Raw genomic sequence first — 26,363 nt, 5'->3', positions numbered from 1 at the left:
GGTTAAGCATGCGGCTGCTAACCAAGAAGTTAGTAGTTCAAATCCATCAGCCACTACTTGGAAATCCTACGCGGCAGTTCTACTCTGTCCTACAGAGTCGATAAAAGTTAGAATCGACTCGACGGCAACAGGTTTTTATTAAACAATTGAAACAAAAAAAAAAAACCCTGGGAAACACACATTTTAATACTTAAAAAGTCCTATAATAAAAAGTAGCTAGTCCTTTAAATACGGCCTTTATGTATAAAACATGAACTTGAAATTTACTTCAACACGAGATAAAAGCAACACACAATATCCTACAAAACACATCACTGACAATTTAGTTCACGTTCTGTTCACCTGACTTCACGTGAGACGTGAATAACATCACCGAACACGGAACAACTCGTACACGCAACCTGTCCCACATGCACAACACACAGGCAGGGCAGCTGAGGGCCAGGAGTGCCGTATGGCGCCCACGCGTCTCGTTTCTATGCCCTTGGAGTGGGCTTTTCTTCTCCACGGACGTCTCCAGGCCGCATCTGGGAGATAAGTGAGCTCAGGGAGGAAATGTGCCATGGTTCGTCACGGCGGGTAGCTCATCTCTGTTTCTACACAATCTACGTTCTTCTTTTTCCTTCACAGGGCGTGTTAGTGTTTTATGCAAACAGGTGCAGTGGGAATAATATTGAGACTGTTCTTCGTAAAAAGACACACAACTTGAATTACAGTCATCAAACACATCTGAAAACAGTGGGCACGACAGTGGGTACAAGCCACCTGTCCTTCAACACGCATGCAGTCACGTGATGACTCCTTCTCTTCTCGGAGCTCACAGCATGGGGTTGTGGCCTCCAGATCGGTGCTGTCTCAGAGAGAGGTCACGGGGCCGAGGCTGCCTGGAGGAATGTGAGATCCTGATGGGGTACGGCATTTCAGTGGGAAGGATGCAGGGGGAACAGTGCAGAGGATCACACGCAGGTGGAAAGCTTCTTTCTCTCTTCAAACTGTCTGTCCACTGCCAGGGACAGGGCCTGGAGGAACCCCTCTATCGTGACGGTGGGGGCCTGGAAGGGATGCAGAAATCAGATGGCGTGACCTGGGCTGCGCCGCCCTGACGCACACACACAGCGAAGGGAGTCAACAGGGGGTTAGGAGGGGGAGTGAAGGGGGTCGGTCAACGAGAGCCACCCAGCTGCACACAGGGTGAGGGAAGAGTCAGCTACAAGTGACCTAAGCCACAAAGACATGTGCGCACACGTGTGGGAGCGTGTGCATGTGGAGGAATATGCAAACATGTGTCTATGTGGGTATCCGCGTGCACTCAGACACAGGCAGCTAGCCACCTCCCCGCAGGGGACTTGGCCCCCCAGGCTCTAAGGTCAGATGCTGTGGTGTGGCCCATGGGCCCTTCCCTCAAGGAGCCAGCTACATGGTGTGATGGGGCACTGTCCCACACAGGGCTCAGGATGCAGGAGCCAGCCTCACCTGCACGTACAGCGCATGGGCCAGGAAGGGCAGCTTCCGCAGGACCCGGCCGCTGAGGCCCTCGCTCTTCCTGTTTGGAGACAACCCCAGTCAGGGTGTGGACCACATGGACGGCCCACACACCTCAGGACTGGTTCCAGTCAGTGTGGAAGTCAAGTGTGAGGGCTGCCTGGTGCTGCCAGCAGGGCCTTTGCCTCAAAGGACGTCTGCTCATGTCCCCTGGGCCCCACACGCAGTTTCCGCGTAACAGAGGGCAAGATCTGGAGCCGCCTGAAGAGGACACGCTGAGCAGTTACGGAGACACCATTGCACCTGATGCTTCGCGTCCCTGAATGGGCGCAGCAGCCCGGTATCACACTTGCCAGGTGGGTGGGCACCACATGGAGCAGACCCAGCAAGAGTGGCCTGTGCCCCCAGAGCGCAGCAGAAGGAGGTGCTCAGACTGTGGGTGACCTGAGTCCCTGCCCCACCTGTGCCCCTTTCCTCCAGCTCCCCTCTGCTTCTCTTGGGTGCCCACTGCTCAGGAAATCCCACCCCTGCCCCAGCCCACAGCCCCACTCCGTCGCTCTCCAGTGTCTCTGACTCTCACATGTGAGTCAGCACGGCTGAGTCAGTCAGTGCACCCAAGATGGTCTGCTCAACGGGAGCCTGGACGAGTGAATGCATAAACAAGCCAACGGATAGACTCCCCCAATCACCAGGCTGGGTCCAATCTCTGAACTGCCCCCCTCTATGCCCACCTCAGCCCACATACGTCCCTTCAACAGAGAGTCACAGATGTTTTACACGCCCCCTTCGCTCAGTCGTGTTCACAGCCTCCTGTAACCCCCGCCCGCCTCCTGCCTTCCCCGTGCCTCCTCCACCCCCGTGAGGGCCTGGGACACCGCCCACGCGTTGCTATGTCTCCTCTACCCCATGAGGCCCCCGGACCCTGCTTGCATATAGTTGTGTCTCCTCTCCCTCTGTGAGGCCCCCGGACCCTGCCTGCATGTCACTGCAACTCCTCTGCCCCGTGGGGCCCCCAGACACCCAACGTGCCCTCCTAGCTCCTCCCGGCCACCCAGGTCCTAGTAGCCTACAAGACCTGCTCACTCTCTTCCTTCCCATCTGTCCTCCCATTAGAAAAGGCACCCCCTCCTTTGGCCTGGCCTCTGAAAGCACCCTCGCCACAGGCTCGCACAGTTCGGCTGTTCTCGCGGCGCCCCCACTGATCCCAAAGCACCAATGCAGGTCCTGCAATTACTTACGCAGTTATGTTTTCCACGTCTCTACCAGCTAATCTTAACACCATTTAAAAACCATCTCTATCATCTGAACTCTGGGCGGTTCTGACCTCTGTCCTCCAGCCCTCCCTAGATCCTTGGAGCCGGTGGCTTCATGCCTATCCTGGGTCCCGAAGCCTCCCAAGGTGGGAATTCTTGGATCAAAAGGACATCAGTTACCTTGAGATCTCACTGAGCAGGAGGCTCAGCCTGGACACGTTGTTCTCGATGAAGCCAATCATCTCCAGCTCCCGCAGGGTCAGCAGCTGTTGGCGAGGGTAGATGATCTGACACTAGGGAGACACTCACAGTTAGGGGACGCCCACACAGGGGTCTCGGGAGAGGTACTGCAGTTACGGGACGCCCACAGAGGGACCTCGGGACAGACACTGCGGTTACAGGACGCCCGCAGAGGGGTCTCGGGACAGACACTGCGGTTACGGGGCACCCACAGAGGGGTCTCGGGACAGACACTGCGGTTACGGGACAACCACAGAGGGGTCTCGGGACAGACACTGCGGTTACGCGGCGCCCACAGAGGGGTCTCGGGAGAGGCACTGCGGTTACGGGACGCCCACAGAGGGGTCTCGGGACAGACACGTGCAGTTACGGGACAACCACAGAGGGGTCTCGGGACAGACACTGCGATTACGGGACGCCCACAGAGGGGTCTCGGGACAGACACGTGCGGTTACGGGACAACCACAGAGGGGTCTCGGGACAGACACTGCGGTTACGGGACTCCCGCAGAGGGGTCTCGGGACAGACACTGCGGTTACGGGACTCCCGCAGAGGGGTCTCGGGACAGACACTGTGGTTATGGGGCACCCACAGAGAAGTCTTGGGACAGACATGTGTGGTTACGGGACGCCTGCAGAGGGGTCTCGGGACTGACACATGCGGTTACGGGACAACCACAGAGGGGTCTCAGGACAGGCACTGCGGTACGGGACTCCCGCAGAGGGGTCTCGGGACAGACACTGCGGTTACGGGATGCCCACAGAGGGGTCTTGGGATAGACACGAGCGGGTATTGGACGGCCAGAGAGGGGTCTTGGGACAGACATGGGCGGTTACAGGACGCCCAGAGAGGGGTCTTGGGAAGGACAAGCATGGTTATGGGATGCCCAGACAGGGGTCTTGGGACAGACATGCGTGGTTATGGGATACCCAGAGAGGGGTCTCAGGGCTAATACGAGCAGTTACGGGATGCCGAGAGAGGAGTCTAGGGACACGTGTTACAGGACGCGCACAGAGGGGCCTTGGAACAGACACGTGCGGTCACAGGACACGCAAAGAGGGGTCTCGGGGCAGACATGCATGCTCACGGGATGCCCACAGAAAGCGGTCTCAGGACAGACATGCATGGTTATGGGATGCCCACAGACGGATCTCAGGAGAGACACACACAGTTACGGGACGCAGAGAGCGGTCTCAGGACAGACGCCCACCGTTATGGGACACAGAGCAGTCTCAGGACAGACACGCACCGTTACGGGACACAGAGCAGTCTCAGGACAGACACGCACCGTTACGGGACACAGAGCGGTCTCAGGACAGACACGCACCGTTACGGGACACAGAGCGGTCTCAGGACAGACACGCACCATTACCGGACGCAGAGAGAGTGGTCTCAGGACAGACACACACCATTACGGGACGCAGAGAGAGTGGTCTCAGGACAGACACACACCATTACGGGACGCAGAGAGAGTGGTCTCAGGACAGACACACACCATTACGGGACACAAAGCAGTCTCAGGACAGACATGCACATTTACGGGACGCAGAGAGAGCGGTCTCAGGACACACACGCACTGTTACGGGATGCCCACAGACAAGAGGTCTCAGGACAGACACGCACGGTTATGGGACGCCCACAGACAGCAATCTCAGGACAGACACGCACCGTTACAGGACGCAGAGAAAGTGGTCTCAAGGACAGACACGCACCGTTACGGGACGCAGAGAAAGTGGTCTCAAGGACAGACACACACTGTTACGGGACGCAGAGAGAGCTGTGTCAGGACAGACATGCACTGTTACGGGATGCCCACAGACAGCGGTCTCAGGACAGACACGCATGGTTATGGTACTCCCAGAGAATGGTCTCGGGACAGACATGAACGGTTACGGACACCCACAAGACAGGGGTCTCGAGACAGACACGCAGTTATGGAACGTCCACAGAAAGGATCTCCGGCACTGTCAGCCATGGGCCACCGCGTCGGTGGAAAGTTAATGGTGTGTCCTGGAGGGACGGCTGCGCCTGAGGGCTCCTCTTGTCTCTCAGGGGGAGACCGAAACCCCCAGGCCGGGGCTGCTCAGGCTGTGGTAAGTGCAGAGCTGGGGCCCACCCAGGATGACACTAGGCAGGTGACTGCAGACCATGCTCCCCTCCCTTCCCGCCTGCAGGTTAGCACGTTGAGCAATGCAAGGGATGACATTTTGTGCAAAAGAACCAGAACCAACGCGAACATAAGAACTCAACTGGCCAAGACATGAAAACCTCGAGTTTTAAGGAGATGGTCACTGTCTGCCCTGACATGCAAGCTCCACACCAGAACCAGCTCCCCTGAACTCTCAACCCTGCCCTGTAACCAGCCCCCTGCCCCGAGGGCATGGATGACTCAAGAGCAGACAGCTCACCTTCATTAGTTCCTCCAAGCACGAGAGGTAGATCTTGAAGATGGCAGCTGCCGATGGGGGCCCAATGTACTGCTTGATGTCGGCCCTGTCCACAAAGGCCACGTCGATGCGCTCTGTGATGTTGGATGTGGTCAGGATCACCACGTTGGAGTGCCTGTAGGACAGCCGCACGCTGAGGGAGGGCAGGGGCACCTCTGCGGGACCCCCACCTGGAGGGGATCCAGAGGAAGAGGCGGACATGTGGGAAGGGGTTGGAGGCAGGAGAGGCAATGAAAGAGCTGCAGGGAGGGGTCCCAGGGGTCCAACACTGCAGGAAGTTCCAGAAAGGAAAACTGAGTGGCTCTGGTCAGCTCTAGTGAGGAGGCAGGGCCGGGGTGGAAACCAGCCTACAGTGGACAGAGGGAGGACAGACAAGGGGTGTGTCCACACAGGCACAGAGCGTGTCTGAAGGATGGCCAGGAGCAGACAGGCCCCCTCTTTGGCTGATGCCCACAGGAAGTCGTAGATCTTCTCTGTTGCAAAGCACTAACAATGCCCAGTAACTACTCTCCGCCCCATTCGGTCTGCTCTCTTCCATCTCCAGAGGCAGCTGCTCAGGCTCTGCCCCCACAGGTCCTGGAGACCCAAGAGCACCAGAGAGTCACTAGGATTCTGGCCAGCAGCGGGGTGTGGAGACACTGAGAAGGGCAGATGGGGGCTGGGGTTTGTACATCACTTCCTTGTAAGTCTGGTTAGTCAGAGACGGCCCCTAACTCTGACACACTCTGGGGACAATGACACACAGGATGGGCCTCAAGCCAGCAGGGGGAGCCGGTGGCCATCACCACCAGGGCCATCCTTGATAAACACTGGTGTGTGTTGGCACTAACACTTCAACACAGCACTGCTTTACGTTTCCTTTTACGCTTCTCTGCATAAAATTGTGTAACGTTTTTACCATGCCTAAGTACTGTTTTACATTTTTAAATTTTAATAAAACATAAAGAATTTAAGTGAATCTCTTGTTGTGGAGTGAATTATGTCCCCCCAAAATACGTACCGAGGTCCTAACTCCTGTATCTGTAAACTACGGCCCTGTTTGGAAACGGGGGTTTCATGCTACGTCGATGAACCAGGCTGGAGTAGAGCGGGCTCTAACCTACTTCCGAGTTACAAGAACAGCAGAGTAGACAGACACACGGGGAGACGGCACACGGACACAGAGACGGCGCACGAAGACACACATGCGGCAGACGCGCCAACCGGCCCAAAGCGCCAAGGACTGGCAGCTACAAGAAGTGGAAACTGACGAGGAGGGCCTCCCCCTAGAGCCATACCCTGAATTCTGGACTTTAAGAAACTTGTTCTTTAAAGCCAGCCCCTTGCAGCGTTTTTCGTTATGACAGCCCCAGGGAACTAAGAATCTCTAAAAAGTACGTGTTATGTTTCCTGAAATGCAGAGGAAGATAAAGCAAACACAATGCCACTGTCTCCTAGTCAGAGTGCTGGGAAGTGCAGGACCACACAGCCACCCGCATTCCTCTGACCAGGGGCTTGTCTATCCTTCCACACTAGAGTGTTACCTCTTGATCTGGTCTATCTGGGTAAGGACGGCATTTACCACACGGATGGCATCGGAGGGCTCTGTGCCTGCCCTGCAGGCATTGCGGGCTGCGGTGAGGCTCTCCACCTGCAGGGACAGGTAAACGGTCAACAGGAGTGCTGGCCCAGCGGGTGCAGTGTGGGGGCTGGTCACTGAGCAGACTAGTAAATACACTAACACAAATGTGTCCACATGAAGCCAGGAATTCTGTGGCCAGGAATGCTGGGGCAGGACAGGGCTTTGCGACAACGCCAAAGCTGGAGCTGAGGCTGGACAAAGCAATGAGCAGGGAGGCCAGAGCCGAGGCTGGACAAGGCACGGGAAGGCCAGAGCCGAGGCTGGACAAGGCACGGGGAGGCTGGAGCCGAGGCTGGACAAGGCATGGGGAGGCCGGAGTGCAGCGCAGCATGAAAGGGCACAAGGTCCAGCAATAGCGAAGGGCAGGAGTCCCCCTCAATCGCAAGGTGTGATATCAAGCAGCCTCACCTCATCAATGAGCACAAACACCAGGGCATCTTTGTCATCTATGAAATCCTGAATCTTCTGGAACATCTTGGTCACCAGCTTGCCACTCTATGACCACACATTCTGTCAGTGTTGAGCTTCGTCCAGGACAGTCCAGCACCCCTGTGCCTGTGCCAACGTCAGGCTCCCCCACTGTGCCCATAGCCCTCCTCTCCTGGACATCCCAGAGTCTGCCAAGAGGGGCTGAGCCAGCCCGATGGGTGGATCCAATCTGCCCTGTGCTTGGGTGCCTGCAGGGCTGGAAACTGGACATGCCTGACCCAGTCAAGGGCCTGGCGGCGTGGATGCCTCACCTCTGTGGCCACCCCCTCCTCCTTTCACTTCCTGACCCACTGTCCTCAGAGACCCAAATGAGGGGTCACACACAGGTGCAGCATGCACACAGTGGGGCTCCCTGAACTAGTTCCCTGAAGGCATACTCTGTCCCCAACGTGCCCAATGTGCTGCTTCCTGGCTCACCACCTGCTGGGGACACATCTGCCCAGTGCCTTGACGAGCAGCCTATTTAGGGGTGGGAGTGCCTGTGACATCAGCTCATCTGACCCCAGATCACAGATGGCAGAATGAGGCCCAGGCAGCCGAGGGCATGCCAGTGGTGAAGCAGGCTGAGTGGACGCCTGCTCTGTTCTCCTGAGGCTGCCAAACATCCCAGACCACCCAGTCAAGGGTCCGTGAGACGAACCTGGGGGCGGGGGTGTCTGCTCAGCCCTGGGCCCTCTGACCACAGAATCAGCCCCAGCACACACACTCCCATTTCAACTCCTTCTGCCCTGAAGCTTCCAGAGGAGCAAGCCTGTCTAACACACAGGACATTTTCTCAACTATAATTGCTGACAGCACAAAAAACAAGAGTAAAACTTTAATACTTACTTCTGAAAACCACTTAGAAAAGAGGCTATGGCTGTTTATTTCAATTAATTGGCCATATCGGTACCTAAGATGATAAAAAAAGGGGTTAAAGAAATCCTTTAACTGAATGGAATACTACGCATCCATAAAGAACAATGACAAATCTATGAAACATTTCATAACATGGAATAATCTGGAAGGCATTATGCTGAGTGAAATTAGTCAGCTGCAAAAGAACAAATATCGTATAAGACAGCTATTATAAGAACTCAAGAAATAATTTAAACAGAGACGGAAATATTCTTTGATGGTTACAAGATGGGGGAGGGAGGGGGTGGGAGAGGAGCATTCACTAATTAGATGGTAGAGAAGAACTACTTTAGCTGACGGGAAAGACGAAACACAATACGGGCGAGGTCAGCACAACTGGACTAAACCAAAGCAGGAAGTTTCCTGAATAAACTGAATGCTTTAAAGGCCAGCGTAGCAGGGGCGGGGGTTTGGGGACCACAGTTTCAGGGGACATTTAAGTCAATTGGCATAATAAAATCTATTAAAAAAAATTCTGCAGCCCACCTTGGAGAGAGGCGTCTGGGGTCTTAAATGCTAGCAAGCACCCCTCTAAGATGCATCAATTGATCTCAACCCACCTGGATCAAAGGAGAATGAAGAACACCAAGAACACAAGGCTATTACAAGCCCAAGAGACAGAAAGAGCCACATGAACCAGAGACTACGTCAGCCTGAGACCAGAAGACCCAGATGGTACCCAGCTACAACCGATGACTGCCCGACAGGGAACACAACAGAGAACCCCTGAGGGAGCAGGAGAACAGTGGGATGCAGACACCAAATTCTCGTAAAAAGACCAGACTTAATGGTCTGACCGAGACTAGAAGGACCCTGGTGGTCATGGCCCCCAGACCTTCTGTTGCCCCAGGACAGGAGCCATTCCCGAAGCCAACTCTTCAGACAGGGATTGGACTGGACAATGGGTTGGAGAGGGATGCTGGGGAGGGGTGAGCTTCTTGGATCGGGTGGACACTTGAGACTATGTTGGCATCTCCTCCCTGGAGGGGAGTTGAGAGGGTAAGGTGGGTCAGAAGCTGACAAAATGGACACAAAAAGAGAGGGAGTTGAGGAATGGAGCAGGGTGTCTCATTAGGGGGACAGCAATTGGGAGTACGCAGCAAGGTGTGTGTAAGTTTTTGTGTGAGAGACTGACTTATTTGTAAAGTTTCCCTTAAAGCACAAAAAAAAAAAGAAAAAAAAAAATCAGATTAGACTCTGTAGAAAATCAGTGACCTTGAAGACAAAGACAGAAACTGTCCAGAAGGAAACAAACAGAAAATTTTTAAAATCTGGGGGGAGGGGGAGCAGAGGGACAGCTTCAGCAACCCGTGGGGCGACTGGTATCAAGCAGTCTGACGTGCCCACTAACGGATTTGCACGACAGGCAGGGGCAGGGAAAGCAGGGGAAAAGATGACAGAAAGAGACAAATTTACAATTAGAAGCTTCAAGCACTCCTGACGAAGCCAGCATTGGTGGAACACTCCACTCAACAACAGTGGAATACATGTTCTGTTGAGACGCACAACGGACGTTTGCCAAGATGGAGCGCATGCCAGTCCTGCAACAAAGCTCCACAGACTTAAACAGACTCGACGCTAATTCAAGACAGGTGATTCTAAGCATAGGTGGGTAACTAACTTACACTGAAGGAGAAGCACAGATAATTCACATAAATGGATTTCAAAAATAAAAATTGCTATGTTAAAACAAAAACAAATACTCCCACTCCGGCTGCTCGCTCTCCAACCACCAGGAGTCACCTGTTTGAGAGCCTTATGGTCAATTTCTGGGCTAATGCTTTACACAGGGATGTTTTTCCGGTTCCTGGAGGGCCTGTAATGAAATCCAAGCAGACGTGTGTAAGTCAGCACTGTGACAACTTTCCACAGACAACACTAGTGTCGTCAGCCACAGGATACACAAGAGGGAGAAGGGTTTAACGCCATTAATATTACCAACACAAGTGCTATTGGTTAGCTTAGAAAGGAGCCTGCGTTAGCAGCTGAAAGGGTTTCCAATGTCACGACACACTTTAAAACAGAAGGCTGCCATTTCCACACGGGCTCACGAGTCTCCCCTTTCTTTCCTGCCTCCATTTCTACGTGGGCTCACAAGTCTCCCCTTTCTTTCCTGCCTTCCATTTTTCACCTCTACACTGCCTCGCTCGGTAAAAGGAGCCAACTTCCAGTGTCCGTGCTGTGCTTTTCAGGCTGTAGGTTATGAACTAGGCTGTGGCCAACAGGTGTCTGTGTGTGTGCATGTGCACCAAGAGACAACACCGTGTGCACAGTCAGGGCAGGTGTTGCCAGGAAGGTCTTGTTCCGTTCACACCTACAAATACGTGTGTGTCCAAGGCCACACATTCAATGTCCTTCCTAGGAGTCTGCCACTTTGCTAATGGAATGGCCCATTCTTTCAGAAAATGAAACCTTAGCTAAATTCTGACTCCGCTTTCTTCTCTTCCAAACCAACCCCCGACCTAACCAAATTTTCAAATCCTGTAATTTATCTTCAAAACACCTGTTAGATCTGTCCCTTCACACCCCTGGGCCCAACTCCTCTCCTCTTTCCTGCTTCTACCTCTCCCACATGCATGGTCTCTTCCAAGCACACCGGGTCCCTCCTGTTGCCTCTGCCTCGAGGCCCGTCCCAAGCCCGGGGCTGGCCGGGCCGTAGCAGCTGTGTAGCCCTAGCGGTGCCCACCACAGAGGTTTAAGTACCACGCCTGTGCCCATCTCCTTCAAGCATCTATAAAACTATTGGAAGTAAAGTCTCCCTTGCCGACTTTGTACAGGACCCCCGGCAGCGCTGGTTATAACTGAACTGAATGTCCACCACCTACCTAGCACGGTGGGCAACTCTTGGCCTGACGTAACTTGGGCTCAACTCAGCACTACCTTTTGGTCCAGGACTGCAGCCCCCTGAGCAGTGTCTACCTGATCTGTTGTCACTGACTCTGCCCGTGGCCTGGCGTCCTCTCCCACACTCCGTAAAGTCCACTCACCAGGGCACCAAGCAAAGCCACGCTGCTAGTCCCACACACCTTTCCTGGTAAACGGAGTGGAGGGACCACCCTCGCCAGGGCTCTCAGGCACTGGCGCCAGCTGTCCCTGCAGGTCTTCTCCATGGGCCTTGCATCCCATACAAGCTAGAAGGGCCAAGGCCGGCCCTGCTGTCCACTTGCCCTGTGTGGCGGCGCCACGGCCTGCCGTAATATCCCCTTACCCTCTGTGGTATGAGCACAGGACCAACTCTGGGTGGACGAACAGAAGATGGTGCAGAGGGTGTAAAATGGAGACATCCAGCTCCAACTCCCAAAGCACCACCCATAATCAAAGGGGAGATGTGCAACTGAGTCTAAAGAAGAAGACAAGGCCCACTTGCTTACTCAGCTATGTGCTGACTGCCTGCTGGCCTTGCATAGCAAGTTCCGGGGCACGTGCCACAGCCTAGTTCATAACCCCACAATCTGGTAAGCACAGCGTGGACACTGAAAGTTGGCTCTTTTTACCGAGTGAGGCAATGTAGAGGATCTGACTGTCCTGTACAAGGAGGCTACCTGCCCACTGTAACTTGCATCCTCTAGGAAGCGTCTCTCCACCCAGTCAATTCCTTTGTCATCTTTCTACTTGGTGACATTGAAAATAATCACCACTATTTTCTTCTGAGAACCAGGCAGTACTCTTTGAAAAGACCTTTTCTGCAGTCTGCTGCTCACGAGGGGGCTCTGGGGACTCCACACAGAAGCACAAGGGGTCTCTATTCTGATGAGTTATGACCAGCTGGGCAAATAAGGCAGTTACTTGAAAAGCTTCATAATGATACAAAAAAGGGCCCCAGTAGTAATCAGTTAGCTACCAAACAGGGTCAGATAATAAATACTAGACTAATGTGAGCTGGGTGTGTTTCACAGAGAAGGAACACTGCAGAGCAGCTCTGCTGCTTCAGAAAGTACAGGGTTCTAGCTATCGTAAGCAGAAGCCCAGCTTTACACGTGTCTTGTAAACACACAGCGCTTTACCATGCAGCAGCACAACACGGTTCCAGGTGATGAGGTTGCTGTTGACACTTTTTTCTGAAAACAGTAAGGTTGTCATCACGTAATCCAGGAGCTGATGAAAGAGGAGGAAAGAAGCAGATGAAAGAGCCAGCAATGCAAAGCCTTCCAATAGCCACGTGCTAGTGTCTGCTCCTGAGTAGAAGCAGAAGCAGGGCCACCTCTGGAGACCCCACCCCCAGATGCTCCTTGGCACTAAGAAGCTTTCATTTTCAACACGCTTAGAACATCGGGAAACAAGTGCTGGCTCCTGCTATCACAAGAGGATAATCAAAAAGATCACTTTTATTTGAAATGCCAACAATTAAGCAATCCCTGGGGGATTCACCAGTAATAAGAAAGCTACTCCCTCTAGGAGGACCAGAAATGGCAAGGGCATGGCACCACTCACTAAAAGCCTCAACTGCCAGGTCTCTGCCCTCAGGGCTGCCAGGAAGCATGGGGTCCTGGGCCCCAGAGAATGGGATTTACTCAGACTGCCCACCAGGAGCAGCACTGGGTCCTGCGCCCCTGGAACGGGCTTTAGTTCAGACTGCCCACCAGGAGCAGCACCGGGTCCTGCGCCCCTGGAACGGGCTTTAGTTCAGACTGCCCACCAGGAGCAGCACCGGGTCCTGCGCCCCTGGAACGGGCTTTAGTTCAGACTGCCCACCAGGAGCAGCACCGGGTCCTGCGCCCCTGGAACGGGCTTTAGTTCAGACTGCCCACCAGGAGCAGCACCGGGTCCTGCGCCCCTGGAACGGGCTTTTGTTCAGACTGCCCACCAGAAGCAGCACAGGGTCCCGGGCCCCTGGAATGGGCTTTACTCAGACTCCCCATGTTCTTTCTTCCCTCTGCTCCAGCAAAGCCTCCTGAATCCCACTGAGCTCCTGAGGCTGAGATTAGATGAGGTGTCTTTACATTCTATCCCCTGCCTGTCTCTGTCAGGAGCCCCGAGAGACCGGTCACGCTGGAGCACCCTGTGGTGCCATCCAGGCCATAGGGTGCTGGTGTCACAGGCTCCCAAAGCCCTCCTGAGTCCAGCGGGGCTCAGAGTGGCATGGAAGGAACAGTGTAGAGTGATGGGCCTTTTGGGAAAAACACCAGCACTTACTTGTGACTTAACTTCCACGTCATACACCAGGCTGTCCCACAGACCATGGAACTCCACTGTCAGCAAGAGAACAGAGTGAGATTTCAGAGGCGGGAGCATCAGGCACATCCCGCCTGCTGGTTTGCACCTGGGCTCCCAGCGGCCCCGATGTGGTCGAGCGCTATCTGATCACATGAAGCTACAGTTGTTAAGTTTTTCTTAACAGTTTAATTTTCTAAAAATTAAAGACACAAATGTCAGTTACATGTGACTGAGAAAAGATAGTAAAACTGAGTCAGAAGACAGATGTTCCCATTCTTCAAGCAGGGACACTGACCCCACCCATCTCCACAGCCTTAGCACTCAGGCAGCACAGGCTGGGGGCACAAAGCCCACGACATATCAAGCCTGGGACTTGCTGCTGGCACACAGGCAGGTGCCACGGAGAACATCAGCACCAGCCGGCACTCCCAGCCAGATACGCTGAGGACAGGCCCGAGGGCAAGGCTCTGACACAGGATGTCTGTGTCGTCCCCGTTTCACAGGAGAGAGAATGCTCGGAAACCCCAAAGCATGAACCAACCAGCGAGCCCTTCCCTGCTGAGTTGGCATGCCCAGGGCACATGCAGCCCCACTGGCCACCTCGTCCAGCACACTGCCCCCCACCTGTACCTGCGGGCAGAACCCAATGGTTTGCTGCAATGATGTTTTCTGTCTCTTCCTCCAAGTTTTCACTACTGGGGCCGTCTTCATTCAGCTGGAAGATGTGTAGCACAACTGTGCAGGTGCTCAGATCGATGGGCTGCAGTGGGAGGAGGAGGTCAGCCAGGCCTGACAGGGACATGTACTGCTCACAAGAGTGGCACTCACACGCTGAGTCCACAACTAAACCCACACAGACACACAACTGCTCATGAGAGCAACAATCAGACGCCAAGGTCCACAACTAAACCTACAGATATATGGCTGCTCATGAGAGCAACAAGCAGACGCTGAGGTCCACAACTAAACTCACACAGACACACGACCGCTCATGAGAGCAACAATCAGACGCCGAGGTCCACAACTAAACTCACACAGACACACGACTGCTCATGAGAGCAACAACCAGATGCCGAGGTCCACAACTAAACTCACACAGACACACAACTGCTCATGAGAGCAACAACCAGACGCTGAGGTCCACAACTAAACCCACACAGACACATGGCTGCTCATGAGAGCAACAATCAGATGCTGAGGTCCACAACTAAACCCACACAGACACACGGCTGCTCATGAGAGCAATAACCAGATGCTGAGGTCCACAACTAAACCCACACCAAGAGACGGTTGCTCACTAGAGTGACCATCAGATGCTAAGGTCCACAACTAAACCCACACAGACACATGGCTGCTCATGAGAGCAATAGACGCTGAGGTCCACAACTAAAACCACATCAACGCACAGCTGTTCACGAGAGCAACAATCAGACACTGAGGTCCACAACTAAACCCACAGAGACATATGGCTGCTTACTACGGTGACCATCAGACGCTGAGGTCCACAACTAAACTCACACTGAGACACAGCCGCACACTAAAGTGACCATCAGACACTGAGGTCTACAACTAAACCCACACCAACACACAGCTGCTCACTAGAGTGACCAGCAGACACCAAGGTCCACATTTAAACCAACACCAGGGCACACCATGCTGCTCATGAGAGAGTAACAGTCAGATGCTGAGGTCCACAAACAAAGAGGGTGAGTGAAGTACATTAAAAACTAGGTCTCAGGCGAAGTGATAAAGTGACTTTATTTCAGATTCAGGATTGGCGTTTTAAAAAATTTCCCCCCTTCGATTTTGGGGCCTACATCATATTAAATAAAAGCATTACCGCTTCCCATAATTTCAAAAGTACCAATTCTTGCTGAAAAATGCAAATACAGGAAGAAAAATGAGTCCCCTATAATCCAACAAAGTTGAAACTGAAGGAAATGAGAACAAGTCCATGAAAGCCAAAGTACGACCTGAGTATATCCCACCTGAATTTTGAGACCATCTCAGGACAGATTTGATGTACTGAACACTAATTACTGAAGACAAGATGAGTTGTGGAATGACATCAAGGATATCACACATGAAGAGAGCAAGAGATCCTTAAAAAAACAGGAAAAAAAGAAAAGACCAAAATGGATGTCAGAAGGGACCCTGAAACTTGCTCTTGAACATTGAGTAGCTAAAGCAAATGAAAGAAACAAAGTAAAAGAGTTGAACAGAAGATTTCAAGGGGTGGCTAGAAAAGACAAAGTACTATAACAACACGTGCAAAGAGCTGGAGATGGACAAAAAAGGGAAGAACTCGCGTGGCATTTCCCGAGCTGCAAGAACTGCTGGAAAAATTCAAGCCTCAAGCTGCAATACTGAAGGACTCTATAGGGAAAATACTAAACGATGCAGGAAGCATCAAAAGCAGAGGAAGGAATACGCAGAGTAGCTACACCAAAAAGAACTGGTCCACATTCAACCATTTCAGGAGGTAGCACGTGATCAGGAACCGGTGGTGCTGAGGAAGAAGTCCGAGCTGCACTAAAGTCACTGGGGAAAAACAAGGCGCCAGGAACTGATGGAATACCGACTGAGATGTTTCAACAAAGGGATGCAGTGCTGAAGCGCTCACTCATCTATCCCAAGGAATTTGGAAGGCAGCTGATCCATATTTATGCCTATTCCCAAGAAAGGTGATCCGACCCAATTTGGAAATTATTGAACAACGTCATTAAAACCACATGCAAGTAAAATTTTGCCAAAGATCATTCAAAAGCAGCTGCAGTGGTATATCCACAGGGAATAGCCAGAAACTCAAGCTGGATTCGGGAGAGAACAGAACCAGGCATATCACTGCTGATGTCAGAGAACACCAGAAAGATGTTCACCTGTGCGTTACTGACTATGCTGAGGCATTCAGCTGTATGGGTCATAACATATTATGGATAACACTATGAAAAACGGGAATTCCAGAACACTTAATTGTGCTCATGAGGAACATAGGTCAAAAGGCAGTGGTTTGAACAGAACAAGTAGATACTACGTGGTTTAAAGTTAGGACAGGTGGGCATCAGGCTTGTCTCCTTTCACCATATTCAATCTGTATGCTGAGAGAATAATCCAAAAAGCTAGACTATATGAAGAAAAACGGGGCATCAAGATTGGAGGAAGTCTCATTAACAGCCTTGCTGAAAGTGAAGAGGACGTGAAACACTTACTGATGAAGATCAAAGACCACAGCCTTCAGTATGGATTACACCTCAACATAAAAAAAACAAAAACCCTCACAACTGGACCAATAAGCAACAACGTGGTAAATGGAGAAAAGACTGAAGTTGTGAAGGATTTCATTTTACTTGAATCCACCATCAACTCCCATGGAAGCAGCAGTCAAGAAATCAAAAGATGCGTTGCATTGGGCAAATCTGCTGCAAAAGACCTCTTCCAAGTGTTGAAAAGCAAAGATGTCACCCTGAAGACTAAGGTGTGCCTGACTGAAGCCATGGTGTTCTCAATTGCTTCGTGTAAGCGTGAAAGCTGGATAACGAATAAAGATCGAAAAAGAATTGATACCTTTCACTTAACGTGTTAGATAAGAATATTGAATATACTAGGGACCTTCAAAAGAACAAACAAATCTGCCTTGGAAGAAGTACAACCAGAATGCTCCTTAGAAGCAAGGACAGTGAGACTATGTCTCACATACTTTGGACATGTTATCAGGAGGGACCAGTCCCTGGAGAAGGACATCATGCTTGGTCAAGTACAGAATCAGAGAAAAAGAGGAAGACCCTCAAGGAGATAGACTGACACAGTGGCTGTAACAATTGGCACAAGCATAGCAACGATTGTGAGGATGGCACAGGACTGGGCAGCATTTTGTTCTGTTTTACACAGGGTCGCTATGAGTTGGAAGCAACTTGATGACACCTAATGACAACAACAACATGACCCAACCACATAATGTTATACATAGACGCATATAAACCAAACCAAACCAGTTGCAGTTGAGTCAATTCCAACTCCTAGTGATCCCACAGGACAGAGCAGAACTGCCCCACAGGGTTTCCAAGGAGCATCTGGTGTACTCGAACTGCTGACCTTTGGGTTAGCAGCCTGAACTCTTAACCACTGTGCCACCAGGGTTCCGTGGATGTGTATTCACTTACACATAATTAGCCAAGCACTGAGTTCTAGGACACAGTTTTTTACCTTACACCTAGTCCACTCACTACAGCTTGAAGACATTTCACTTTGTCGAAGAAATCTACTGAATTCCTCTTAATGGCTATACTGTATTTTACTGATGGTTGCATCAAATTTGTTTAACCGGTCTCTGACTGAGAGAGTTAAACTATCTCATGTTGTCTGCTCTTAATAATAAGAAGCAATGGACATTTTTGTTTACATACTTCCACAAACTTACAGTGATCTTTTGAGGTAAATACCTATAGGTGAGTCTGCACGGTTGAAGGTGAGGACATTGCACACTTAGTGGTCAGGACCGACATCCTCCAGATTGGCTGTGCCAGGCTGTCCTTCCACCAGTGCTGGGCAGCACTTGCTTCCCCCTTACGCTAGCCAAAACCAAGAATTATGGTGCCAGGTCTTAACAGGAATAAACCTGGGCAACACCAGAACAGTAACCCTAATCCACCAATGGGGAGGTGTGCCTCATAAGCAAAATTCGGTGCCAAAGCAGTTATACAACACGGGCTCTTGGTAAGATCTGCACTGCAGAGCTATGGGTGCTTCATCTTCCAGAGGTGACAGGCAATGCCCCGCACCCTTCACTCATACACCACTACCTTCACGTCCACGCACGAATTGTTAACTTCGCGGGGGAGGAAGTCTGCCCGCTGGACTCCAATAAGAGCTACTGGAAGGAAGCCCATCTCTCCTTCCCTGCCGCCCAGCACCGTCTATGGTCCCAACACACACGTGCACTCCGTGAGTGCTTGCTGAATGAAAGAACAACGGAGAAGGACCAGAGCCTCATTAGCACAGCCCGCTGTTCTCACAGCACGGCATTCTAACACTGTTTCCCCGTCTGCTTCCCCACTGCATGGCAGCAGCCTGAACCCAGGCCCGTGTCTTACTCCTGGTTCCTAACACAGAGCAGACAGCCCGTACTTGCCGATCCTTCACCCAGACCAACAGGCTGGCCAGTTTCTGACAATGCAGCTTCAAGGCACCCAGAGTTCATCAGCATCTCTGCGTGTGCAGCCAAGGGCCAGCCGGTGCTGGGCAGGGTGAGAGTTACCTGCGGGCCTTTGGCTTTCAGCTCTGTATCTACGATGGACACAGACTGCACGTTTCTGGTCAGAAAAGGCTCGTCGAACTCGGTCCACATGTAATCGCCAAACACAATGCTGTGTCTGCTCAGCAACTTTCTAACGCTCAACTTTATGTCTTCTTTTTTCGCGGTACTAGAAAAGCAAACAAAATGCAGACAAGATCTAAGTTGAAGTTCGGGATTTTATGGCAGGGTATTATTCTTTAATCAGACAGGGGTCAGGAGAGCAGGCTGAAGTCAGCCTGCCTGGCTAAAACCTGCCCAGCACGTGCTGGCTGCCACACCCAGCTGTGGGGGCTCTGGAAGCTACTCGCTGTCTGTGCCTGGGTTCCCCATGGTAGAACAAGTAACTGTGAGCGTACACACTACACTGGGCAATTCTGTAAGAGTGGTTAGCACATTACAGTATTTAGAACGATGCCTGCACAACACTTGGTAATCGTTGGATCTTACAATTATCAACAAAAGAATGGAAGTATCCATGCCTGGGGGCCCAGGAGCCTGCATCTCCCCATGCCTGTGACAGACACTGACAGTGACGAGGTCCACAGGCCTCACTGCCACCCTCCTGTACCCAGAGCAGCTCTAGCTCACCATTTGCACCTCCATCCTGCCGTCCCCGCTCTCAGGCTGGTTAGCTCAGGTCAACTGAGACCCAGCCCCAGCCTGCCTCCCCCAGCCTCCCTGACCAGATGGTCCCTTGGAGGCAAGTACTTTGTGCCCAGCTGGATTGCTCCCAGACCGCCTCGTGGCACCCACAGCCAGAACTGGGCTCCCGGCCCTCCTCGCAGCACCAATTGCCAGAACTGTGCCCGACAGACCAGGCTGAGTTAAAAGAAGGGGTCTCCTCCTCTGCTTCCCTGAGGCTCTGTGGTCTTGTTTGTTCTTGACCCACCCTCCAAACGGTGAATGCTATAAGGGGCATCTGTGTCACTCTGCTGCCCACAGGTCCCGGCCACAGGCATGAGGGATGATCTTTGGCCGACCTGTCCTTGTCACTGCCCAGAGGTCCCCACCACAGGCGTGAGCAGCGTTTCTCAGCTGACTTGTCCTTGTCAAGTTGCAGGTGAATGGGGTTTACTGGGAATCTTAAAGCTACTCAGCCCTGAAGGGAGGAGAGAGATAAACAGTGGCTCAAAGTATAACATCTCTCCGCCCGAATTTAAGGGGCTGGGGTGGGGCTCAGGTCAGGGTTGGCTCTGGCTCAGGGCCAGGCCTAATCCCGGTTGGGTAGGGTCAGGGTCCCAGTGCGCTCTGGGTCTGGTCAGGGGCCTCCTCGCGCTAGGGCTGGGTCAGGACAGGGTCTGGGTGGATCCGCATGAAGTTCGGCCGGACCTCTGCGCCGGGGTCTGGTCGAGGCAGGATCTGGGTGGGGTTGGGTCCGGGTGGATTAGGATGGAGCTGGGGTCGGGTCAGGGTCGGGTCCGGTTCGGCTGGATTCCGGTCAAGTTCGGTCCAGGCCTCGTCGGGCCCGGGTGGATTCGGGTCCGGTTCGGGCCCACCTCGTCGGGGCCAGGCTCACCTGCTGCCGCGCTGGCGCACCTCCACGTGGACAGTCGGCGACTCGGTCACGCAGGGCAGCGCCTGCTTCAGGTCGCCCACCGCCTCGTCCATGGCGCCGCCGCGGGGACGCCGCCTCCACCGCCTTCACCGCCTCCGCCGCCTCACGGCCGTCCTCCCCGCCTTCGCCGCCGTCCCCCCGCCTCAGCCGCCGTCCCCCCGCCTCAGCCGCCGTCCCCCCGCCTCAGCCGCCGTCCCCCCGCCTCAGCCGCCGCCCTCACCGCCTCAGCCGCGCTTCAAACCCGCCGCGCTCGGCGCACCGCCCCTGACCCGGAAGCGCTCGGCGCCGCGGGCGGAGCCACTTCCGGCGGCGGGAGCCTGGTTCCGCGCCCGGTCGGGGTCGGCAGGGCGGCGCTCGCGGAGTCCGGCGGCGCCATGGGCAAGAAGCACAAGAAGCACAAGGCCGAGTGGCGCTCGTCGTACGAGGGTGAGCGCGCGGGGCGCTTTGTGACGCGGCCTGGCCCCTTCCCCCCGCACCGCGGGGACTGGGTGCTGCCGCCGGACGCCGAGGGGCGAACAGAGGGGCGCGGAGCTCTGGCGATGGGGCCGGCCTCGGGGTCCCAGGCCGCGGCGCCCCCCCACTGTGATGTCAGGTCCTCCCCGGGACCTCGTGGCCAGGGCCGGAGGTCCCGGGAGGGAGCGCGGAAGAACCTGGCGTCACCGTTGCGCGGCGGTCTTGCACCCCCTCCGACGGCCCCTCAGTAAGGCCGCCTCTTGGCCCCCGTGCCTCCAGCCGGGCCCCCCGTGCCTCCAGCCGGGCCCCCCCGTCCCTCCAGCCGGGCCCCCCCCGTCCCTCCAGCCGGGCCCCCCCCGTCCCTCCAGCCGGGCCCCCCCCGTCCCTCCAGCCGGGCCCCCCCCGTCCCTCCAGCCGGGCCCCCCCCGTCCCTCCAGCCGGGCCCCCCCCGTCCCTCCAGCCGGGCCCCCGTCTCTCCAACCGGGCCCCCGTGCCTCCAGCCGGGCCCCCCTGTCCCTCCAGCCGGGCCCGCCGTCCCTCCAGCCGGGCCCCCCCGTCCCTCCAGCCGGGCCCCCCCGTCCCTCCAGCCGGGCCCCCCCCGTCCCTCCAGCCGGGCCCCCCCCGTCCCTCCAGCCGGGCCCCCCCGTCCCTCCAGCCGGGCCCCCCCCGTCCCTCCAGCCGGGCCCCCCCCGTCCCTCCAGCCGGGCCCCCGTCGCTCCAACCGGGCCCCCGTGCCTCCAGCCGGGCCCCCCTGTCCCTCCAGCCGGGCCCGCCGTCCCTCCAGCCGGGCCCCCCTGTCCCTCCAGCCGGGCCCCCCCGTGCCTCCAGCCGGGCCCCCCCGTCCCTCCAGCCGGGCCCCCCCCGTCCCTCCAGCCGGGCCCCCCCCGTCCCTCCAGCCGGGCCCCCCCCCGTCCCTCCAGCCGGGCCCCCCCCGTCCCTCCAGCCGGGCCCCCCCGTCCCTCCAGCCGGGCCCCCCCCCGTCCCTCCAGCCGGGCCCCCCCCGTCCCTCCAGCCGGGCCCCCCCCCGTCCCTCCAGCCGGGCCCCCCCCGTCCCTCCAGCCGGGCCCCCGTCGCTCCAACCGGGCCCCCGTGCCTCCAGCCGGGCCCCCCTGTCCCTCCAGCCGGGCCCGCCGTCCCTCCAGCCGGGCCCCCCTGTCCCTCCAGCCGGGCCCCACCCCGTCCCTCTAGCCGGGCCCGCCGTCCCTCCAGGCCCCCGTCCCTCCAGCCGGGCCCCCCCCGTCCCTCCAGCCGGGCCCCCCCGTCGCTCCAGCCGGGGCCCCCCCATGCCTCCAGCCTGGCCCGCCCGTCCCTCCAGCCGGGCCCCCCCCGTCCCTCCAGCCGGGCCCCCCCCCGTCCCTCCAGCCGGGCCCCCCCCCGTCCCTCCAGCCGGGCCCCCCCCCGTCCCTCCAGCCGGGCCCCCCCCGTCCCTCCAGCCGGGCCCCCCCCCCGTCCCTCCAGCCGGGCCCCCCCCCCCCGCCCCGTCCCTCTAGCCGGGCCCCCTCCGCGGGGCGTCACGCTGAGCCGCTAAGCATCCGCCTGAACCCTCTTCCTTGTCTGGCACAGATTACGCAGACAAGCCCCTGGAGAAGCCCCTGAAGCTAGTCCTGAAGGTCGGAGGGAGCGAGGTGACTGAGCTCTCAGGCTCTGGCCACGACTCCAGTTACTACGATGACAGGTCAGACCACGAGCGGGAGAGGCACAGAGAGAAGAAAAAAAAAAAGAAGAAAAAGTCAGAAAAGGAGAAACACCTCGACGATGAGGAAAGGAGGAAGCGAAAGGTGGAGGCAGGCAGCTGCAGCCTCATGAGGGCGGCCTGTGGGGGACCCTGCAGCCTTAGGGGTGGGTGGGTGGGGGCTGCAGCCACATGGGAGGACCGATATGGGACCCTACAGCCATGGGGCGGGGGGTGCAGTTCCACTAGGGTACTGCTGCAGGGGGTCTGGGCTCACCTTGTGCTATTTCCAGGCATGGTTCTTTCATGGGCAGGTATTGAGGGAGGGTACTGTGGCAGCTCTGAAAAGGTCTTTTCTCATCTTCTCAGCCTGTTGACATGCTTGTGCTATCTGTCTGGGGTCTCTGCTGTGCTCCTCACCTGACCCTTGCTGCCCTCCTCCCTGGCTCATGCTACTCCTCCTCACCTGGCCCATGCCTGCCCCCTCACCTGACCTGTGTCAGCCCCCTCACCTGGCTTGTGTCTGCAGGAGGAGAAGAAGCGGAAACGGGAGAAGGAGCACTGTGACACGGAGGGTGAGGCTGATGACTTCGACCCGGGGAAGAAGGTTGAGGTGGAGCCGCCCCCAGACAGACCGGTCAGGGCCTGCCGCACACAGCCAGGCAAGTGTCGGGCCAGAGGCACTAGGGCATGGGGGCTGGTCCCTGTAGAGTGAGGTTTGACACGCCACCCCCACCCCCCCAGCTTTTAGGGAGACTTGTAGAAAAGAGGAAAGCACGTCCCTTCCAGGTCCTCACCACGTTGTTGTCAGGTCCTGCTATCACTGGACATCTGAAAAGCAGGCTGGCAAATTCTGCTTGCAAACGTACTGAGCTGAGAATGGCTTATGTGTTTTTAAGGACTTGTAAAAAAGCCACAAAGAACGTGCCACAGAGAGTGATTGTGTGTAGCCGCAACCCCTAAGCTTCCTATCTGACCTTTACTCCTGCCCCAAATCCAGCCCTGTCAGCCCTTACCTCCCCACAGGTCAGTCAGACTCACAGGAGTGGGCGTGTCAGGATGTTGCAGGTGGTTCCCACTGGGAGGAAGGGTCTCACTTCTGCTGGACAGTCGCCACCTGGTGCTGGTCCACCTCAAGGCCCAAGTGATAGGTCTACACAGCCACTTAGAGTGGGCGTCAACTGGTCAACCAGTGATGAAGGAGCTGGGTATTCTTCATTCTCCAGTGAGGTCTGGCAGGACCCCGAGAGAGTACATGGGCCAGGGTGGCATTTGGCTAGAATTCCCAGTTCACAAGCCTTTCCTTCCCCTCATGCTCACCACGTCCAGCGCCGCCTGCAAGTGGGACATTCGTATTACGCCAGGGTGGCTCTTCCTAGTGACCCATGGCATCTTGTGGTTGGGGGCGTCTCCCTGATTCCAGAGGCTGAGGCAGCAGGGTTAGGACTCGTGACCCCAGAGGAGTGGGAGGTGGCCAAGCTAGCTTCACCAGGAGAGGGTCCAGGGCCTCCATCCCTCTCACTGGGGTGAGTTTTCCCGTCAGCCTCTGAAACAGGGCTGCGTCCCTCTGACTGGGGGTGGGTTTTTTTCTTTGCGTATGAAACCAGGTAGCCCTGGGCCAGCAGCAGGTTTGCTCTTCAAGTTTTTCTTTTTTTGACTTTGAGTCGATCACCTCTGATCTATGGGGGCCTGGAGGAGAGGCATTGCGTCACTGCCATTTGTAGCAGCAGTCCTCCTGCCTCCATAAGTCACTGCCATGTGAACAGCTAGGTGGGTGGGGTCGTGGCTGGGCACAGTGGAGGTGGAGAGGTTGGGTACAGCGTGACAGTGGTTAGATGGACACATCTGCAGAGTTAGCGCTGTCACTGGTATGAGCAGCTTAGCCCACCTAGCACATGTGAGGTCTTGTGCCTGTGACCCCTGGTTATCTGCAGCACTTGCGAGATCCACCCAGGTCACCCTAGTTGTTCTCCTCTTTTATGTTTGGAGTCTTGCTCATTTTACTCAGAGCCTAGTCTGGGGGTGCTTGATCCCCTCCCCCAGAATTTACTCCACAAGCTCAGGCTACCACCCACTAAGGGGTGTATCCAGGTGGGACTGTCCTTGAGGGCCAGCAGGGGGCCCCAAGATGTTGTCACACCACATCCTTGTGGAAGCCTTGTGTGTGCGTGTTCATCCTGAGATGTCACACCACGTCCTTGTGAAAGCCCTGTGTGTGTGTTCACCCTGAGATATGGTCACACCATGTCCTTGTGGAAGTCCTGTGTGTGTGTGTTCACTCGGAGATATGGTCACAGTACGTCCTTGTGGAAGCCCTGTGTGTGTGTTCACCCTGAGATGTGGTCACACCATGTCCTTGTGGAAGTCCTGTGTGTGTGTGTTCACCCTGAGATGTGGTCACATTGCATCCTTGTGGGAGCCGTGTGTGTGTTCACCCTGAGATGTCACACCACGTCCTTGTCAGGGCCCCATGCCATGTGTGTTTTCATCCTTGTTATACACGTGAGGGCCTGAGGTAGGGCTCTAGGAACTTGGAGAACCTGCTCAAGTACGGCATTAATTGGTGGCCCTTGGCCATCCTGTGTCTGAAGCTTCACCCTCTCTTTCATGTGTGTCCAGAACAGGACATGCAGCAGTGCAGGCTGAGGCATGATGGGTGGCAGCTCCCAGCTATTGTTTTCTGGATGCCAGCACCTTTTCCTGTCCACCTGAGCTTCTGGGAGTCAGGCCGAGCCTGACTGACCCATGAAACACCAAGCCAGTAAATACCATGAAGCTGAAGGTTTTATTGAAGCAATACGAGAGTCTTTTTACTAATTTTTATTTCTTCATTTTCTTTTTGTCAGCTGAAAATGAGAGCACACCCATTCAGCAACTGCTTGAACACTTCCTACGTCAACTGCAGAGGTAAGCACTATGTATCTGCGAGGCCCTCGTGGGGGACCCGTCAGCACCACATGTCTGCAAGGCCCTTGTGGGGGACCTGTCAGCACTTGTGTCTGCAAGGCTCTTCTGGGGGCCCATCAGCGCTGCATGTCTGTGAGGCACTTGTTGGGGGACTTGTCAGCACTGGGTGTCTGCAAGGCCTTTGTGGGGGACCCATCAGCACTGTGTGTTTGTGAGGCCCTTGTAGGGGACCCATCAGCACTGCATGTCTGCAAGGTTCTTGTGGGGGACCCGTCAGCACTGTATGCGAGGCTCTCGTGGGGGACCCGTCAGCACTGCATGTCTGCAAGGCTCTTGGGGACCCGTCCGCGCTGTGTGTCTGTGAGGCCCGTGTTGGGAACATGTAGACACATTACTGCTGGATGTTAGTGAGGGCAGTGTTCGGGAATGGGGCTGACTTGTCATCTGGGTTTTGTTTCGTGTCGTCTTCTTCTGTTTTTACAACCCATGAACTAGGGACAGTTCATACCTTTTTGAAAAATCGTGAAAAGAAACAAATGAAAAAAACACGCAGCAGAGATCAACAGTGCATTTCCCACAAAGCCTGAATGTCTTCTCTCCAGCCTTCAGAGAAGACATTTGTCAAGCCTGGTTTAGCTGTGCTGGCAATTTTGACTCTAACACAAAACAATTTCTACTTTACATATGGTGTCTGAGAATTATTGCATCAGAAGGTGCTAGTCTGATATTTATTTCTGTCACGTGGCGTGTGTGGGGTGTGTGATGTTCAGTGAAAGTGCTCAGTCCTGAGAAGCCTTTCCTTTACACTACTGATGCTTTTGCGTCTGTCAGTTTGTCGTAGTATGGGGGCTTGCATGTTGCTGCAATGTTAGAAGCTATGCTACCAGTATTCAAACACCA

The 26,363-nt window shown here is 55.1% G+C and overlaps 2 protein-coding genes across 9 annotated transcripts in view; one reads left to right on the top strand and one right to left on the bottom strand.

The window, feature by feature from the left end:
- Positions 1-20,500, bottom strand: TRIP13 (thyroid hormone receptor interactor 13). 2 transcript variants are annotated; one of them, XM_064270340.1, is made up of 13 exons: positions 20,393-20,500; positions 18,838-19,003; positions 14,214-14,343; positions 13,563-13,618; positions 12,434-12,524; positions 10,173-10,245; positions 8,361-8,424; positions 7,452-7,538; positions 6,946-7,052; positions 5,384-5,537; positions 2,916-3,001; positions 1,474-1,543; positions 1-1,052 (listed from the first exon to the last, which is right to left on the bottom strand). In XM_064270340.1, the coding sequence occupies exons 1-13, from the start codon at positions 20,482-20,484 to the stop codon at positions 957-959; spliced, it is 1,272 nt and encodes a 423-aa protein (XP_064126410.1). In that variant the 5' UTR covers positions 20,485-20,500; the 3' UTR covers positions 1-956. The 2 variants fall into 2 exon arrangements, with proteins under 2 accessions (XP_064126410.1, XP_064126407.1); XM_064270337.1 differs by having other exon boundaries at positions 4-1,052; positions 2,916-3,028.
- A 237-nt stretch (positions 20,501-20,737) lies between these two features.
- BRD9 (bromodomain containing 9) overlaps positions 20,738-26,363 on the top strand; it is a 40,651-nt gene continuing 35,025 nt past the window's right edge. For 3 of the 7 annotated variants that reach the window (XM_064270331.1, XM_064270327.1, XM_064270315.1), the window contains exons 1-4: positions 20,738-20,857; positions 22,448-22,662; positions 23,086-23,218; positions 25,403-25,463. In XM_064270331.1, coding sequence (XP_064126401.1) covers positions 20,806-20,857; positions 22,448-22,662; positions 23,086-23,218; positions 25,403-25,463 — 461 coding nt within the window. In that variant the 5' untranslated portion in view covers positions 20,738-20,805. Of the gene's footprint in view, positions 20,858-22,447; positions 22,669-23,085; positions 23,219-25,402; positions 25,464-26,363 lie in introns of those variants that run through there. The other 4 variants (XM_064270323.1, XM_064270318.1, XM_064270310.1 and 1 more) reach the window with 2 other exon arrangements.

This window comes from Loxodonta africana, chromosome 2 (genome assembly GCF_030014295.1).
Source record: "Loxodonta africana isolate mLoxAfr1 chromosome 2, mLoxAfr1.hap2, whole genome shotgun sequence".
Taxonomy (NCBI): Eukaryota; Metazoa; Chordata; class Mammalia; order Proboscidea; family Elephantidae; genus Loxodonta; species Loxodonta africana.
This window is presented reverse-complemented; position numbering and strand designations above follow the sequence as displayed.

What these genes read in the sequence shown, in the direction of transcription:
- TRIP13 (XM_064270337.1), bottom strand. Translation starts at nt 20,484, where the DNA reads ATGGACGAGGCGGTGGGCGACCTGAAGCAGGCGCTGCCCTGCGTGACC. An exon ending in CCGTGTTGTGCTGCTGCATG is followed by an intron (nt 10,246 to 12,433) that starts GTAAAGCGCTGT and finishes ATTTCATTACAG; the next exon opens with GCCCTCCAGGAACCGGAAAA. An exon ending in TTTCTAAGTGGTTTTCAGAA is followed by an intron (nt 7,539 to 8,360) that starts GTAAGTATTAAA and finishes GTGTGGTCATAG; the next exon opens with AGTGGCAAGCTGGTGACCAA.